At 47.4% G+C, this 18,067-nt stretch overlaps 1 protein-coding gene across 6 annotated transcripts in view; it reads left to right on the top strand.

Annotated features, from left to right (window-relative positions):
- Positions 1 to 106: 106 nt before the first annotated feature.
- Positions 107 to 18,067, top strand: part of LOC124040429 (ribosome-binding protein 1-like) — a 31,986-nt gene continuing 14,025 nt past the window's right edge. For 5 of the 6 annotated variants that reach the window (XM_046357620.1, XM_046357624.1, XM_046357623.1 and 2 more), the window contains exons 1-12: positions 107 to 247; positions 6,649 to 6,800; positions 7,301 to 7,423; positions 8,686 to 8,838; positions 9,109 to 9,227; positions 9,744 to 9,897; positions 15,258 to 15,375; positions 15,667 to 15,848; positions 16,259 to 16,393; positions 17,095 to 17,132; positions 17,256 to 17,367; positions 17,847 to 17,884. In XM_046357620.1, the coding sequence (XP_046213576.1) occupies positions 6,717 to 6,800; positions 7,301 to 7,423; positions 8,686 to 8,838; positions 9,109 to 9,227; positions 9,744 to 9,897; positions 15,258 to 15,375; positions 15,667 to 15,848; positions 16,259 to 16,393; positions 17,095 to 17,132; positions 17,256 to 17,367; positions 17,847 to 17,884 (1,256 nt within the window). In that variant the 5' untranslated portion in view covers positions 107 to 247; positions 6,649 to 6,716. Of the gene's footprint in view, positions 248 to 6,648; positions 6,801 to 7,300; positions 7,424 to 8,685; positions 8,839 to 9,108; positions 9,228 to 9,743; positions 9,898 to 15,257; positions 15,376 to 15,666; positions 15,849 to 16,181; positions 16,217 to 16,258; positions 16,394 to 17,094; positions 17,133 to 17,255; positions 17,368 to 17,846; positions 17,885 to 18,067 lie in introns of all 6 variants that reach the window. The other variant, XM_046357621.1, reaches the window with a different exon arrangement.

The raw sequence follows: 18,067 nt of genomic DNA, 5'->3' as shown, positions 1-18,067 counted from the left end.
CCATGGCCCCCTCCAAGCCCGCCCCTGCCGCAGCAGCCCCCATGGCCCCCTCTAAGCCCGCCCCTGCAGCCCCAGCCCCCATGGCCCCCTCCAAGCCTGCCCCAGTCCTGGAGGCTGTCACCAAGGAGGTCCCTGTGATGGCAGTGCCCCCCGGTGGGCTCCCAGAGGACTGCAGCCAAGGCTCAGGAGACCAAGGCACATGACCTTTCCAAGAAGAAGGCATCCTCCAAGAAGAAGACCGAGTCTGGTAAGGAAGTTTGCCTATTTTCAATCATTTTACATCCTCATTATTATGTCCGATAACTAGAGCAGCACAACCGTTGATAATACAGCATGTGTAGGTTCCATTTCTAACTAGTATTGGATTAAGATAAATATTTATTTAATTTTTGAATGGATTGGAAATGAAATATTATTTATTCACTCTAAATTGTTAATGTTTATCCTGGATTATAAACTGGGTGGTTCGAACAGTCTAATTGTTTAAAGCCTTCATGTATAGTAAATAAAAAATATATAGTTTAGTCTGGAAATGAGAAAGTTGCAAATGTCTTTCGGATTGGATGTTAAACGGGTGTCCTGACTCGTTGGTCACTAAACAATCCCATGGCACTTATCGTAAGAGTAGGGGTGTTAACCCTGGTGTCCTGGCTATGTTCCCAACCTTGCCCTCATACCATCATGACCACCTAATCATCCCCAACTTACAATTGGCTCATTCATCCCCCTCCTCTCCCCTGTAACTATTCCCCAGGTCGTTGCTGTAAATGAATGTGTTCTCAGTCAACTTACCTGGTAAAATACAAATAAATACAAATTAAAAATGGTCTGTTCAGGCTCGGTCTGTTCAGGCTCGGTCTGTTCAGGCTCGGTCTGTTCAGGCTCGGTCTGTTCAGGCTCGGTCTGTTCAGGCTCGGTCTGTTCAGGCTCGGTCTGTTCAGGCTCGGTCTGTTCAGGCTCGGTCTGTTCAGGCTCTGTCTGTTCAGGCTCTGTCTGTTCAGGCTCTGTCTGTTCAGGCTCGGTCTGTTCAGGCTCTGTCTGTTCAGGCTCGGTCTGTTCAGGCTCGGTCTGTTCAGGCTCGGTCTGTTCAGGCTCTGTCTGTTCAGGCTCGGTCTGTTCAGGCTCTGTCTGTTCAGGTCTGTTCAGGCTGTCTGTTCAGGCTCTGTCTGTTCAGGCTCTGTCTGTTCAGGCTCTGTCTGTTCAGGCTCTGTCTGTTCAGGCTCTGTCTGTTCAGGCTCTGTCTGTTCAGGCTCTGTCTGTTCAGGCTCTGTCTGTTCAGGCTCTGTCTGTTCAGGCTCTGTCTGTTCAGGCTCTGTCTGTTCAGGCTCTGTCTGTTCAGGCTCTGTCTGTTCAGGCTCTGTCTGTTCAGGCTCTGTCTGTTCAGGCTCTGTCTGTTCAGGCTCTGTCTGTTCAGGCTCTGTCTGTTCAGGCTCTGTCTGTTCAGGCTCGGTCTGTTCAGGCTCGGTCTGTTCAGGCTCGGTCTGTTCAGGCTCGGTCTGTTCAGGCTCTGTCTGTTCAGGCTCTGTCTGTTCAGGCTCTGTCTGTAAGTTGTGCATTTCAAGATAACATTCTTCCTTTGGGTCATGTTGTGTGACAGACAGACATACGGACAGTCAGTCAGTCAGATGGACACCGGGATTGAGGTAACTGCTAGCCAGGATGTTACAAAATATCTCTTTGTTTAAACGGATGAACATGGTGGTCTAGACAGGAACTACTTTAGCCATAACACAAGCACTACTGTAGTACTCCTCCTATGGGGCTTTTCCTTCTAGACTTACCCCCACACCAGGGTGTCATCAGTGTTTTATGTTATCGTCAGCTATGGCGGGATTGTCTTTCCATCAGGACACTAATGGACTGGTGACGAGCAGAACCAACGCTGTTATTCAAGGCGGTTACTTTGTGAGACGTTACAATTTAGTTAGCCATTGTTATGTAAAAGCAGAGGGTTCTAGAACAAAGCAGGATCAATTCAGTTAGCCATTGTTATGTAAAAGCAGAGGGTTCTAGAACAAAGCAGGATCAATTCAGTTAGCCATTGTTATGTAAAAGAAGAGGGTTCTAGAACAAAGCAGGATCAATTCAGTTAGCCATTGTTATGTAAAAGAAGAGGGTTCTAGAACAAAGCAGGATCAATTCAGTTAGCCATTGTTATGTAAAAGCAGAGGGTTCTAGAACAAAGCAGGATCAATTCAGTTAGCCATTGTTATTAAAAGCAGAGGGTTTAGGTCAATTCAGTTAGCCATTGTTATGTAAAAGCAGAGGGTTCTAGAACAAAGCAGGATCAATTCAGTTAGCCATTGTTATGTAAAAGCAGAGGGTTCTAGAACAAAGCAGGATCAATTCAGTTAGCCATTGTTATGTAAAAGCAGAGGGTTCTAGAACAAAGCAGGATCAATTCAGTTAGCCATTGTTATGTAAAAGCAGAGGGTTCTAGAACAAAGCAGGAGCAATACGTTAGCTAGATAATTTCTCTAAATATTCTGAAATAACATTTTATGTTTTGTAGAAATATATAAGCTTGAAATGGGCATGGTCTAATTGACTGAACAACCAAAAAAAACACATCTATGTTTAGATTTCTTCATGAAACTGAAAATCAACAGTTTATTTCTGGCTTCATCAACGTTAGCTGGCTAACTCATTGATCCTGTTTTGTAGTATACCCCTCTAGTCCGCTGGAGCCATGGCCCAGTGAGACACTGGTGCCGGCCCATATAGATGGAAACCGAAAAGTTTAAGCCTTTTGGCTAAAGCACTGGGGTAAATCCTCAGTGTAAATGGGCCACTACTGCAACAATGCCAAACTGAGGCGTGTGTGTGTGCGCCCTTGTGCACAGCACTGGCCCCGTTGTTAGTTGACACAGCCTCTCAGTAACCCAGATAGTAGGCTGTTTCTCTGGTTTCCAGAGGGCTGTCTCTGTCTGGTGCCACTCTACCTCAACGACCACTCAGCCTGGGGTACAGCTGCCCAGTTCCTACCCCCGCCATGGGAGCCTTCAGATCAAATCAAACTTCATTTGCCACACCCGCCGAATACAGCAAGTGTAGACTTTACAGTGAAATGCTGAAAAACAAGCCCTTAACAGTGCAGTTCAAGAAGAAGAAAATATTTACCAAGTTGGCTAAAATAGAAAGTAATAATAAAAAGTAACACAATAAGAATAACGAGGTTATATACAGGGGGTACCAGTACAGAGGCAGTGTGCGTGGGTACAGGCTAGTTGAGGTAATCTGTACATGTAGGTGGGGGTGAAGTGACTATGCATAGGTAACAAACATACAGCGAGTAGCAGAAGTGTACACGAGGGGGAGGGTCAATGTAAATTGTCCGGTAGCGATTTTCATGAATTGTTCAGCAGTCTTATGGCTTGGTGGTAGAAGCTGTTGAGGAGTACCGCTTGCAGTGCGGTAGCCTTGAGATTGTGTCATCTGTTGGGGCGGTATGTGAATTGGAGTGGGTCTAGGGTGTCCGGGAAGCTGTTGGTGAGCCATGACCAGCCTTTCAAAGCACTTCATGGCTACCGACGTGAGTGCCATGGGGGGTGGTAATCATTTAGGCAGGTTACCTTCGCTTCCTTGGGCACATGTAGGTATTACGGACTCGGTCAGGAAGAGGTTGAAAATGTCAGTGAAGACACTTGACAGTTGGTCCGCGCATGCTTTGAGTACACGTCCTGGTAATCTGTCTGGCCCAGAGGCTTTGAATGTTGACCTGTTTTAAAGGTTTTGTTCACATCGGCTACCGAGAGCGTGATCACACAGCCATCCAGAACAGCTGGTGTGCTCATGCATGCTTCAGTGTTGCTTGCCTCGAAGTGAGCATAAAAGGCATTTAGCTCGTCTGGTAGGCTCGCGTCACTGGGCAGCTTGTGTCTGTGTTTTCCTTTGTAGTCCGTAATAGTTTTCAAGCCCTGCTACATCCAATGAGCGTCAGAGCCGGTGTAGTAGGATTCAATCATAATCCTGTATTGATGCTTTGCTTGTTTGATCGTTTGTCGGAGGGCATAGCGGGATTTCTTATAAGTGTCCGAATTAGTCTCCTGCTCCTTGAAAGCGGCATCTCTAGTCTTTAGCTCGATGCGGATGTTAACTGTAATCCATGGCTTCTGGTTGGGATATGTACGTACAGTCACTGTGGGGACGACGTCATCGATGCACTTAGTCATCGGCTTCATCAATGAGGTGTGGAGTAAAGGTGGTCTAGGAAAAGACGCACACCCCACCCCTCGTCTTACCAGAGGTAGCGTTCTGCCGGTGCATGGAAAATCCCCCCAGCTCTATATTGTCTGTTTCTTCGTTCAGCCACGTCTCGGTGAAACATAAGATGTTAGTTTTTGATATCCAGTTTTTGATATCCAGTTGGTGGGATCATCTTAATAGGTCATCAATTTTATTTTCCAATGATTGCACGTTTAGCAAGGAGAAAGGAAGGCATTGGGAGTTTTCTCGCTCGCCTACGGATTCTCGGAAGGATCCCCGCTCTGCATGCCATTTTCCGCCGTCTTTTCTTCACTCAAAAGGCGTGGCTCTGGGCCTGTCCCAGTGAAAGGCGTGGCTCTGGGCCTGTCCCAGTGAAAGGCGTGGCTCTGGGCCTGTCCCAGTGAAAGGCGTGGCTCTGGGCCTGTCCCAGTGAAAGGCGTGGCTCTGGGCCTGTCCCAGTGAAAGGCGTGGCTCTGGGCCTGTCCCAGTGAAAGGCGTGGCTCTGGGCCTGTCCCAGTGAAAGGCGTGGCTCTGGGCCTGTCCCAGTGAAAGGCGTGGCTCTGGGCCTGTCCCAGTGAAAGGCGTGGCTCTGGGCCTGTCCCAGTGAAAGGCGTGGCTCTGGGCCTGTCCCAGTGAAAGGCGTGGCTCTGGGCCTGTCCCAGTGAAAGGCGTGGCTCTGGGCCTGTCCCAGTGAAAGGCGTGGCTCTGGGCCGGTCCCAGTGAAAGGCGTGGCTCTGGGCCGGTCCCAGTGAAAGGCGTGGCTCTGGGCCGGTCCCAGTGAAAGCAGGATATCCTTCTCGTCGGACTCGTTAAAGGAAAGTTTTCTCCAGTCCGCGGTGAGCAAATTGCTTTTCTGATGTCCAGAATTTATTTTTGGTCATAAGAGACGGTAGCAGAAACATTATGTACACAATAAGTTTTAAAATTTCACAATTGGTTGGGAGAATGTGTAACGTCAGCCATGTTGTTCGGCGCCATGCTTTCGATTAGGCAGACCATAATAAGCATATTAGACGTCTACTATTACACATGTTTTGCCTTTCATGTATGGCCTTTTATCTTTAACATTCCACAGAGACAACATAGTTCTGTAAAACATCAGTCAAACTGAATAAAAAACCTAGGGCTGCCCACTAGTGCTGTGAAGGCAATGGAATTATGGATGACTGTTATTGATGAGACTAATCGCAGAGGTCACACTTATAATCCTTGAGTGGATATAGTGCTGTTGCCGGGAGGGAGGCGTTGCCTAGGCAACCCAAGACTCGTTTGCTGCAACACCTTGCATGTGTCAGCAAGGAGCAACAAAGTCAGTTTCATCACGTTGTAAAGAGTCCACGTTACCCCGGAAACGGGTCAACTGCTTGAATGCACGGCCGACCCGTCTTCAGTCAGCTCTTCTTTTATTTTTTATAAACAGTTATGACAGTTAATTTATTTTAATGACGATCTCATCCATAATTGTCATTACAAGATTATACAGTAATTGTGCCTACTGCCTAACGCAGATCTAGCCTGCAAGAAGTGCAGGAAGTTCCCTCCCCTGTTACTTAGCCTGCAGGAAGTTCCCTCCCCTGTTACTTAGCCTGCAGGAAGTTCCCTCCCCTGTTACTTAGCCTGCAGGAAGTTCCCTCCCCTGTTACTTAGCCTGCAGGAAGTTCCCTCCACTGTTACTTAGCCTGCAGGAAGTTCCCTCCACTGTTACTTAGCCTGCAGGAAGTTCCCTCCCCTGTTACTTAGCCTGCAGGAAGTTCCCTCCCCTGTTACTTAGCCTGCAGGAAGTTCCCTCCCCTGTTACTTAGCCTGCAGGAAGTTCCATCCCCTGTTACTTAGCCTGCAGGAAGTTCCCTCCCCTGTTACTTAGCCTGCAGGAAGTTCTCTCCCCTGTTACTTAGCCTGCAGGAAGTTCCCTCCCCTGTTACTTAGCCTGCAGGAAGTTCCCTCCCCTGTTACTTAGCCTGCAGGAAGTTCTCTCCACTGTTACTTAGCCTGCAGGAAGTTCTCTCCACTGTTACTTAGCCTGCAGGAAGTTCTCTCCACTGTTACTTAGCCTGCAGGAAGTGCAGGACGTTCCCTCACCTGTTACTAACCCAGCTCTAGTCTGCCGACAGTGTGAGAACCCAAACTCTTAACGAAGGCAGACCTATCGAAGACGGTAGGATTATTCCACATGACCTTTCACCCCTCACTTTACCACGGACACGTTGGTGAGAGCTTTTCCCAGGCGGGAAATGGTGAAGGATGTGTTTTTATGTCAGGTCTGTCTTCGTTGTTTGACGACGTACTGTGTGTTTTCATTGGTGTGATGGTATGTGATCATGTTTCCCTCTCCTTAGCTATAGCAGCTGACTTGTAAGAACATTTGTCCCCTTTTTTTTCTTTCTCCCTCTTTTTCTCGCCCCCCCTTTTTTCCTCTCTTTTGCTCTCTCTCTCTCTCTGTAGTGTTGGACTCTGGTTTGGATTCCCCCCTGTTCCTGCCCTACAAGGCCCTGGTCTCGACCGTTAGCAGTATGGTCTTCAGTCAGGGAGAGGCCCAGCGCCTCCTAGAGATCCTCTCTGACAAGGCTGGCATCAGACAAGACACCTGGCACGTGGTAGGACCTTGGGTGGGGTGGGAGATACCACTGAGGGGTGATTATATTACCCAGAATGGGATGGGAGATACCACTGTGGGGTTGAATAATGTCAGGCTTGGCGTGGCGGGTAGGGAATTTGTCAGGGCACATGGTACAATCCGATTGGGACACGGAGACGTAATTCGAAGGGGTTGGAGCGAGGGTGGCTTGGGACGGGACAAACCACTGTGAGTCGTGGTGACAGACCCACTTTGTCGGTGGCACGTAGCCTAACAGTTAAGAGCGTTGGGACTATAACCGAAAGGTTGCTGGTTCGAATCCATGAGCCGACTAGATAAAAAATCTGTCTGTACCCTTGAGCAAGGCATTTAACCCTAGTTGCCCCTTTTAGTCGCTCTGGATAAGAGCGTCTGCTAAATTACTAAAATACTGTTTAAATGCATGGGGGGGGGGTCAGACTCAGACACACTACAGATGCTGATGTTTATGGTGTGTGTGTGTGTGTGTGTGGTAATCAGGCTACTCAGAAGGGCGACCCAGTGGCTGTGATGAAGAAACAGTTGGAGGAGAATCAGAAACAGCTCGCTACTCAGCAGGAGGATGCCTCTGCAGCCAAAAACAGACTCCGGGAACTCAGCAGGGTAACACACACAGACACACAGACACATATATACAGACACACAGACGCATGTATACAGACACACACACACTGAGCAAGAGGACACCACAATAGCCAAGAACAGATTCTGAGAACTCAGCAGGGTAACAGACGCACACAAATGTAAAACACACGTTGAGAATATCTCTCAAAGACCACTTATTAACCACATACATTAGTGTTACATACATTAATGTGTTGGACCATTGTTTACCTCGGTCTTTCTCCCGGTCTCTCTAGGAGCTGTCTGTCTCTCTAGGAGCTGTCTGTCTCTAGGAGCTGTCTGTCTCTAGGAGCTGTCTCTCTCTAGGAGCTGTCTCTCTCTAGGAGCTGTCTGTCTCTCTAGGAGCTGTCTGTCTCTCTAGGAGCTGTCTGTCTCTCTAGGAGCTGTCTGATGGTGTGGTGTGTGTGTGTCGCTCTCTGCTCGCTCTAGGAGCTCCCTGTCTCTAGGAGCTCCCTGTCTCTCGGAGCTCCCTGTCTCTCTAGGAGCTGTCTGATGGTGTGGTGTGTGTGTGTGTCGCTCTCTGCTCGCTCTAGGAGCTCCCTGTCTCTCTAGGAGCTGTCTGATGGTGTGGTGTGTGTGTGTGTCGCTCTCTGCTCGCTCTAGGAGCTCCCTGTCGCTCTAGGAGCTCCCTGTCGCTCTAGGAGCTCCCTGTCTCTCGGAGCTCCCTGTCTCTCTAGGAGCTGTCTGATGGTGTGGTGTGTGTGTGTGTCGCTCTCTGCTCGCTCTAGGAGCTCCCTGTCTCTCTAGGAGCTGTCTGATGGTGTGGTGTGTGTGTGTGTCGCTCTCTGCTCGCTCTAGGAGCTCCCTGTCGCTCTAGGAGCTCCCTGTCGCTCTAGGAGCTCCCTGTCGCTCTAGGAGCTCCCTGTCTCTCTAGGAGCTCCCTGTCGCTCTAGGAGCTCCCTGTCGCTCTAGGAGCTGTCTGATGGTGTGGTGTGTGTGTGTCGCTCTCTGCTCGCTCTAGGAGCTCCCTGTCTCTCTAGGAGCTGTCTGATGGTGTGGTGTGTGTGTCGCTCTCTGCTCGCTCTAGGAGTTCTCTGTCTCTCTAGGAGCTGTGTGGTGTGTGTGTGTGTGTCGCTCTCTGCTCGCTCTAGGAGCTGTCTGTCTCTCTATGAGCTCCCTGTCTCTCTAGGAGCTGTCTGATGGTGTGGTGTGTGTGTGTCGCTCGCTCTAGGAGCTCCCTGTCTCTCTAGGAGCTGTCTGATGGTGTGGTGTGTGTGTGTGTCACTCTCTGCTCGCTATAGGAGCTCTCTGCTGAGAAGTCCAAGGTGGCCAGTGTGGAGACCAGGCTGAGTTCCCAGCTCTCATCCAGGGAGCAGGAGATGATCGCCCTCCAGGCTCGTATGCAGGCCTCCTACCAGGACCACGTAGCCCAGACACAGAAACTCAACGCCAAGGTACTAATGTACATGAGCATAGTAGAATACAGGCCTCCGACCAAGACAGTCTGTCCCTGTCGGCCTCTGTCCCTGTCGGCCTCTGTCCCTGTCGGCCTCTGTCCCTGTCGGCCTCTGTCCCTGTCGGCCTCTGTCCCTGTCGGCCTCTGTCCCTGTCGGCCTCTGACTTTCTCTCAATTGAATTAAATGTGCTGTATTGGATCTAAATCATTTATGCAAAGATTGCCAGAGCATTCAAAAACTAAGTCAAATTGTTAAATCCCCTCTCAGGTCCTCAGTCTTCAGGAGCAGTTGGAGTCTGGTCCCACGGCCCAGCTGGCTCGTCTGCAGCAGGAGAACTCTATTCTCAGAGATGCCCTGAACCAGGCCACAAGCCAGGCAGAGAGCAAGTAGGTCTCTGCTTCTACCCTAACCCCTGAACCCTAACCCCTGAACTAGGCCATCAGCCAGGCAGCAAATAGGTGGCTCCTCCTTCTTTGTCCCAGCCCCTAAACATTTTAATATTTTCCACTAAGAAGAAAACATTTTGAGAATAAACCATAATCTGTTGTTTTGCGAGTGCAAATGGAACTGCAGATCAAATACATTATGGTCTAGGATTACTGCGGCGCGAGGTTCTACTGCGGCGCGAGGTTCTACTGCGGCGCGAGGTTCTACTGCGGCGCGAGGTTCTACTGCGGCGCGAGGTTCTACTGCGGCGCGAGGTTCTACTGCGGCGCGAGGTTCTACTGTGAAGCCCACGGCGTGAAAAACAAAACAATACCCTCACTTGTTGAGGGAAAATGTACTTGCTACAACTGTGTGGTTGTTTCCTCTAGATACATTTTAGATGAATACATTTAACTGTAAGTTGATCTGGATAAGAGCATCTGCTAGAGGACTCAAATGTAAATGTCTCTCCTCAGACAGAATGCAGAGCTGGCCAAGCTGAGACAGGATTGTGCCAAACTGACCAAAGAGCTGGGGGAGAAGAGTGTGAGCCTTCAGACTGATGAGGTCATCAGGACTGGACTGGAGGCTAAGGTGTCTTCTGTAGAGAAACAATTGTCTTCACTACAGGTAAGACTGGAACACACACACACACACACACACACACACACACACACACACACACACACACACACACACACACACACACACACACACACACACGGTCAGAATGATGACTACATCTGGAGAGTGGGCTGGAGTCTGGCAGTTTGCTGAGAGCCTTGCCTGGCCTTACCTACTGGGTGCCCCCCCCCCCCACACACACTCATTTTATCATCATATTGTCATCAAAGGTATCTGTCTCTTAACCCTTATTTACTGGCTGGTTCCTCCCTCTAAACCCATATCTATTGGTCCCCTTCACCCCTGTAAAGCGCCAGTGATGGGGGCTGGATCTCAGATGGGTTTGTAATCACAGAGCTGTGTGTTGGACTGGAATGCAACCACACAATAATGGGGCTGGCTGCTGGCTGTAAGGGAATGCTTTTCTCTCTCAGCACCAGATGGAATGTGTGCTACGTGCCCAAGCAAGGCAGTACTCCATTCTGAATATGCTGTCTGCAAAATGGCCGCCATCTAGTCTAACTATGTATACTGTACATCAGACTGCCTGCTATATGGAATCTACTATGGTTACTGCTACTCCTACGGCTACTCTATGGGGTCAATCTTACACCATATGTATTCAATTCAAACTAAAAATAAATAATCGTGAGCATAAAAAAATGTAGTTGAGAATCTAAACACATTTTTGAGGACGGGTGAAATAATGGCTGTTGAAATCAAAAACCAAACGATTGAAAGGAAAATGTAGAGAATTGTAAACAAAAAAAATAAGACATCAAAAAGCAAAACCGCAAGTCTTTTTTTTGTAATTTTCTAGCGAGAGCAAAACTCTGACGTCAAATTATTTAAAAACCCATTTGAAAAGGAATGTAAAAGCCAATCCTATTGAATACATTTAGCCTACGCTCTTGCCTGCATGTAATACCTTTAGCTTTCACTGCCAGTCCTTTCCATTGAGAGTTTTGGCCTAATTTTTAAATGTCAGGAATTGTGGAAAACTGAGTTTAAATGTATTTGGCTAAGGTGTATGTAATCTTCTGACCTCGACTGTAGGTCCTGGATGGCAGGAAGCCTGGCCACAGTGATGTACTGGGCTGTACGCACTACCCTCTGTAGCGCCTTACGGTCAGAGGCTGAGCAGTTGCCATACCAGGCTGTGATGCAACCGGTCAGGATGCTCTCTGGTGCAGCTGTAGAACCTTTTGAGGATCTGGGGACCCATACCAAATGTCAATGTTAATGGGGGCCTGTTCGGCCACCTTTTCCTGTAGTCTACGATCAGCTCCTTTGTCTTGCTCACATTGAGGGAGAGGTTGTTGTCCTAACACCACACTGCCAGTTCTGACCACCTCCCTATAGGCTGTCTCATCATTGTCGGTGATCAGGCCTACCACTTGTTGTCAGCAAACTTATTGATGGTGTTGGAGTCACGTTTGGCCACGCAGTCGTGGGTGAACAGGGAATACAGGAGGAGACTAAGTACACACCCCAGAGGGGGCCCCTGTGTTAAGGATCAGCGTGGCAGACGTGTTGTTGCCTATTCTTACCAGCTGAAGTGGCCCGTCATGAAGTCCAGGATCCAGTTGCAGAGGGAGGTGTTTAGTCCCAGAGGTCTTAGCTTAGTGATGAGCTTCGTGGGCACCATGGTGTTGAACACTGAGCTGTAGTCAATGAACGTCACTCACACCGGTGTTCCTTTTGTCCAGGTGAGAAAGGGCAGTGTGGAGTGCGATTTGAGATTGCATCATCTGTGGATCTGTTGGGCCGGTATGCAAATTGGAGTGGGTCTAGGTTGTCCGGGATGATGCTGTTGATGTGAGCCATGACCAGCCTTTTCAAAGCACTTCATGGCTACCGACGTGAGTGCTACGGAGCACTAATCATTTAGGAAGGTTACTGACACTTTCTTGGATACAGGGCCAAAGGTAGTCTGTTTGAAACATGTAGGTATTAGACTGGGTCAGGGAGAGGTTGAAATGTCAGTGAAGAAACTTGACAGTTGGTTTGCGCATGCTTGGAGTACACATTCTGGTAATCCGTCTGGCCCAGTGGCTTTGAATGTTGACCTGTTTTTAAAGGTTTTGTTCACATTGGCTACGGAGAGCGTGATCACACAGTCATCCAGAACAGCTGGTGCTCTCGTGCATGCTTCAGTGTTGCTTGCCTCCAGTGTGTGGAGTAAAGGTGGTCTAGGACCAGTTGGTAGAGCATGGCGCTTGTAACGCCAGGGTAGTGGGTTCAAGGTCCGTAGAATGTATGCACACATGACTGTAAGTCGCTTTGGATAAAAGCGTCTGCTAAATGGCATATATATTATTATTATATATTATATTATATAAATTAAGGTCCCTGGCCACGAAGAGCGTGCTTCTGGGTGAGCATTTTCTTCGCTCGCCTACGGATTCTCGAAGGCTGCCCGATCTGCGTCTTTTCTTCACTCAAAAGGCGTGGCTCTAAGCCTGTTCAGTGAAAGCAGGATATCCTTCTCGTCGGCCTCGTTAAAGGAAAGTTTCTTCCAGTCTGCGGTGAGTAATCGTGGTTCTGATGTCCAGAAGTTATTTTTGGTCATAAGAGACTGTAGCAGCAACATTATGTACACAATAAGTAAAAAAATAATCAAATAAGTTACCTAAAAAAAAGAACAAAATTCCACAATTTTTGGGGGGAATGTAAGAAGTCAGCCATGTTCTTCGGTGCAATCTTTTGACGTCTTATTTTAGTTTAGAATTCTATACATTTTGCTTTCAATTATTTGTTTTTTGATTTTCAACATCCATTATTTCACGTTCACAATTTATTTGATTTTGAATTCAATATATATCGCGTGAAATTGACTCCCTTATTATTAAGGCTGCTGCTAAGGCTTCTGACCAGCAGTTTAAAACGCTAGCACACCCAGCTGTGTTTAGTACATAAGCTACATCCTAACGTAAGGGGGAGCAAAATATACCCCACAGGCTGTATCCGGCCCGCTGGGCACTTCAATCCGGCCCGATACATTTATTTTGTTTTTAATTTCTCCCCAATTTTCTGGTATCCAATTGGTAGTTACAGTCTTGTCCCGTCGCTGCAACTCCAGTATGGACTCGGGAGAGGCGACGGTCGAGAGCTGTGCGTCCCCAGGAACACGACCCAGCCAAGCCGCACTGCTTCTTGACACAATGCCCGCTTAACCCGGAAGCCAGCCGCAACAGTGTGTCAGAGGAAACACTGTGCACCTGGCGACCCCACAGGCTGTATCACTGCCCCCGGCCAGCAACAGGAGTTGCTAGTGCGCAATGGAACAAGGAAATCCCATCCTGCCAAACCCTCTCCTAATCCGGATGACGCTGGGCCAATTGTGCGCCGCCTCATGGGTCTCCCAATCATGGCCAGCTGTAACACAGCCTGGGATCGAACCTGGGTCTGTAGTGATGCCTCAAGCCTGGGTCTGTAGACCGCTGCGCCACTCTGGAGGCTCCCGCATATTGATTTTAACAATTGGTCCCCTAAACAAAATGCAGCCCCCCCGATGTGGCCCTGAAGCCAAAAGGTTTGCCATCCCCTGTCCTAATGGAATGCTGTTTATCATGGGTACGTTAGCTACATCCTAATGGAATGCTGTTTATCATGGGTACGTTAGCTACATCCTAATGGAATGCTGTTTATCATGGGTACGTTAGCTACATCCTAATGGAATGCTGTTTATCTGTTAGCTACATCCTAATGGAATGCTTACATCCTAATGGAATGCTGTTTATCATGGGTACGTTAGCTACATCCTAATGGAATGCTGTTTATCATGGGTACGTTAGCTACATCCTAATGGAATGCTGTTTATACGTTAGCTACATCCTAATGGAATGCTACATCCTAATGGAATGCTGTTTATCTAATGGAATGCTGTTTATCATGGGTACGTTAGCTACATCCTAATGGAATGTTTATCTGTTTATCTAATGGAATGCTGTTTATCATGGGTACGTTAGCTACATCCTAATGGAATGCTGTTAGCTACATCCTAATGGAATGCTGTTTATCATGGGTACGTTAGCTACATCCTAATGGAATGCTGTTTATCATGGGTACGTTAGCTACATCCTAATGGAATGCTGTTTATCATGGGTACGTTAGCTACATCCTAATGGAATGCTGTTTATCATGGGTACGTTAGCTACATCCTAATGGAATGCTGTTTATCATAATGTGTGGAGTCTTCTTGTACCAGCCCTGAAGTTCATCATCAGAATGTTATGTAATTAAAGGACCTATCAGTGATCTTATACACTCCAGACCCTTTACACCATGCCTGTATCCTTATCCGTCTGTTTTGCGCTCGCTCTCTTGCTCGTCAGTTTTTTTTTATAGTTCCTATTAACTCTGTAGCTGGACAATGTAGTAGAGACATTGTATTTATCCTCTGCTGCCCTCTGTTGGTGAGTAAGGTGTTCACCCTCCGTCCATAATCAGGCAGGCCATACAGTAGCGAGATCATGATAAGTAGAGGCCCAGTCGGTTCAGATCGGCAACGCCAAGGGCCGTTGTTTCAATTCCCAATGGGACCACCCATGTGTAAAAATGTATTCACGCGTGACTAAGTTGCTTTGGATCAACTTTTCAGCTAAATGGCATAAGATGGATGGATGTCACTGAAGTGTGGTCCTTCTGTAGCTCAGTTGGTAGAGCATGGCGCTTGTAACGCCAGGGTAGTGGGTTCGATCCCCGGGACCACCCATACGTAGAATGTATGCACACATGACTGTAAGTCGCTTTGGATAAAAGCGTCTGCTAAATGGCATATATTATTATATATTATTTTCACAGAATACTATCTGCAGTGTGACAGCATGCTCAGGGTATCACAGAATACTATCTGCAGTGTGACCGCATGCTCAGGGTATCACAGAATACTATCTGCAGTGTGACAGCATGCAGAATACTAGGGTATTACAGAATACTATCTGCAGTGTGACAGCATGGTCAGGGTATCACAGACTACTATCTGCAGTGTGACAGCATGCTCAGGGTATCACAGAATACTATCTGCAGTGTGACCGCATGCTCAGGGTATCACAGAATACTATCTGCAGTGTGACAGCATGCTCAGGGTATCACAGAATACTATCTGCAGTGTGACAGCATGCTCAGGGTATCACAGAATACTATCTGCAGTGTGACTGCATGCTCAGGGTATCACAGAATACTATCTGCAGTGTGACTGCATGCTCAGGGTATCACAGAATACTATCTGCAGTGTGACAGCATGCTCAGGGTATCACAGAATACTATCTGCAGTGTGACAGCATGCTCAGGGTATCACAGACTACTATCTGCAGTGTGACAGCATGCTCAGGGTATCACAGAATACTATCTATGTCGATCAGGCCAGTCATGCCGAGAGTGAACAGGAGCTGCAGAGGAGGCTGGAGGAGGTCAGTGAGGAGCTGAGGAGTTCTCAGAGGACCCTGGAGAAAGCCCAGCAGGATGCTGCCACCCTTTCAGGTAAAGTATTGTTCATGTTTCAGACATGTCTAACGGGACATGAAACGAAAGTGCTCCATTGAAGTCCATGTAAACTCGTGCTGAAACTTACCTCAAGTTCGACCTTAATGTATTGTGGATGATTTAATAAGCGAATTATTAAGCTGATTTAATAGTTACGTTATTTTTTCACTGACGATCTTCACCTACATTTATTTTATTCTTTAAAATTGCAGGTGAAATAAGGTCTTTTTTGACTATTGATGTAAAAACAATGTTGTTCATTTGTAGCACTGTCTGCTGTCCCTCCAGATCTCCAGGTCCATCTGGGCAGTGTAGAGGATGATCTGAAGGAACGTGGGGCCCAGCTGGAGGCCCTCACAGCCCAGCTGGAGCTGACTGAGCTGGAGAAGGGACAGCTGGAGGACCAGGTGGGATCCATTAATGTACTTCTCAAGGCCAGCCAGAACAGAGACGAGAATGAGGACTTGGAGGTGAGTTATTAGATTAGATAATATGATATCGTTTAGGTAGGAGCCTAGACTGCTCCCAACCAGCACTTGCACACTGCGCGAGCCAGACCTTAGTAGTACCAGAGAGTTTTAAAACCCATAGACTAAACATGAATTTACTTCCTGTAAACATCCACGATGAAGATTCAGAGTGGCAAATTCATTCAAAGTATTTGCAGGAAGTAATCCCCAAGTGTGGAGTGTCTGTTTCCAAACCTCTCTGGGGCTAGTAAGCGTGGAGGTGGAAACCATGTTATCCACTGTTCTTCTTGATCCACTTCTAAAGATGTCTGATTTTATGTTTATGTGTTGTAGGATAACTCCACTGAGTTGGAACAGCTAAAGATCAGGTACTTTCTGATCTGTCCCTCCATAATTCTCTCTCTATATAGATGTGGAGTTGGTCTTTTCTCAACAACACCAATCATTTCTCTTCCAGTCTTCAAGACCGAGACGTTCAGCTGGCGTCACTCCAAGAGGAGCTGAAACAGCTCAAAGAAATGAAACAGGAGGCAGCGATGACTGCAGTGAGTATCTCAACTCTCAGACCGTCTCTGTTCTGTTGTCACTGTGCTAGTGGGATGGCCATGAACTTTGGCTAACGGAATCGGTTATTTCTCTATTGAGGCGCTAGCGGAATCGGTTATTTCTCTATTGAGGCGCTAGCGGAATCTGTTATTTCTCTATTGAGGCGCTAGCGGAATCGGTTATTTCTCTATTGAGGCGCTAGCGGAATCTGTTATTTCTCTATTGAGGCGCTAGCGGAATCGGTTATTTCTCTATTGAGGTGCTAGCGGAATCGGTTATTTCTCTATTGAGGTGCTAGCGGAATCGGTTATTTCTCTATTGAGGCGCTAGCGGAATCGGTTATTTCTCTATTGAGGCGCTAGCGGAATCGGTTATTTCTCTATTGAGGCGCTAGCGGAATCGGTTATTTCTCTATTGAGGCGCTAGCGGAATCGGTTATTTCTCTATTGAGGCGCTAGCGGAATCGGTTATTTCTCTATTGAGGCGCTAGCGGAATTGGATATCTCTCTATTGAGGCGCTAGCGGAATTGGATATCTCTCTCTCTCGAGTCACTAGCGGTTTAGAATATTTACATGTATTTATTTAGACATGTCTAGGCAGAATTGTATCCATTGGAAAGAGCCTCTTGTTTCCAAAGAAGGGTATTGAGAAGACTATAGATTTCGTCTTTCTTATGATCTTCTCACTCTGTTACGACAGGAGGTCATTACAGCTGAGACTGAGCAGGCACCTAACAGGTACGTCTAGCCCCCCCCCTCTACCTGTTTTAAATAATCCGTTTGATTCAGTCACCAGCTCTGTTTAATTGTGCTATGACGTACCGGAACATTCTCATATGTATCTCTTTTATTTTATTTTAGTGAGGACAGATGCCTGGTGGTGTCCCTTCAGGAAGAACTGAAACAGCTTAAAGAAGAGATGGAACAACTACTAAACTCTCCCGTAGCGCCCCAAAGTTTTGCGCTAAAATCGGTACCATCTCTATATTTACACGACAGTTTATTTCCATTATGAATATTGACATGTTCTCGTGGTTGACATATAGCCTAGTGGTTAGAGAAGTGAGTCTGCAAAAAAATATATCTGGCAACCAAAGGGTTGCTTATATCAAATCCTAGATGCCTTTGCCTGCCGTTATGCCCTTGAGCAAGGCACTTTACCTTCCCACCACAACTGCTCCATTACGCCCAGTGTGGCAGTCCCCTGCTCCAACGTGTGTGTGTGTGTGTGTGTGTGTGTGTGTGTGTGTGTGTGTGTGTGTGTGTGTGTGTGTGTGTGTGTGTGTGTGTGTGTGTGTGTGTGTGTGTGTGTGTGTGTGTGTGTGTGTGTGTGTGTGTGTGTGTGTGTGTGTGTGTGTGTGTGTGTGTGTGTGTGTGTGTGTGTTTTCCAGAGGGTTTGGGATAAAGCAGACCAATAAAGTAATATTAATATTGAAACTTTCTTTTTACCAGGCTAATGTCTCAGGAGAGTCTGATCAGCTACTCAATGGGTATGTTATCATTTTATTGATGGCTTGTTCCAGGGAAATGGATTTACCAGGGGACAGAACATTGTCTTGTTCCAGGGAAGTAGATTTACCAGGGGACAGAACATTGTCTTGTTCCAGGGAAGTAGATTTACCAGGGGACAGAACAGTGACTCGAATAGGACTGTCAGTTATAGTAATTCTAGT

This window comes from Oncorhynchus gorbuscha, linkage group LG07, assembly GCF_021184085.1.
Source record: "Oncorhynchus gorbuscha isolate QuinsamMale2020 ecotype Even-year linkage group LG07, OgorEven_v1.0, whole genome shotgun sequence".
NCBI lineage: Eukaryota > Metazoa > Chordata > Actinopteri > Salmoniformes > Salmonidae > Oncorhynchus > Oncorhynchus gorbuscha.
This window is presented reverse-complemented; position numbering and strand designations above follow the sequence as displayed.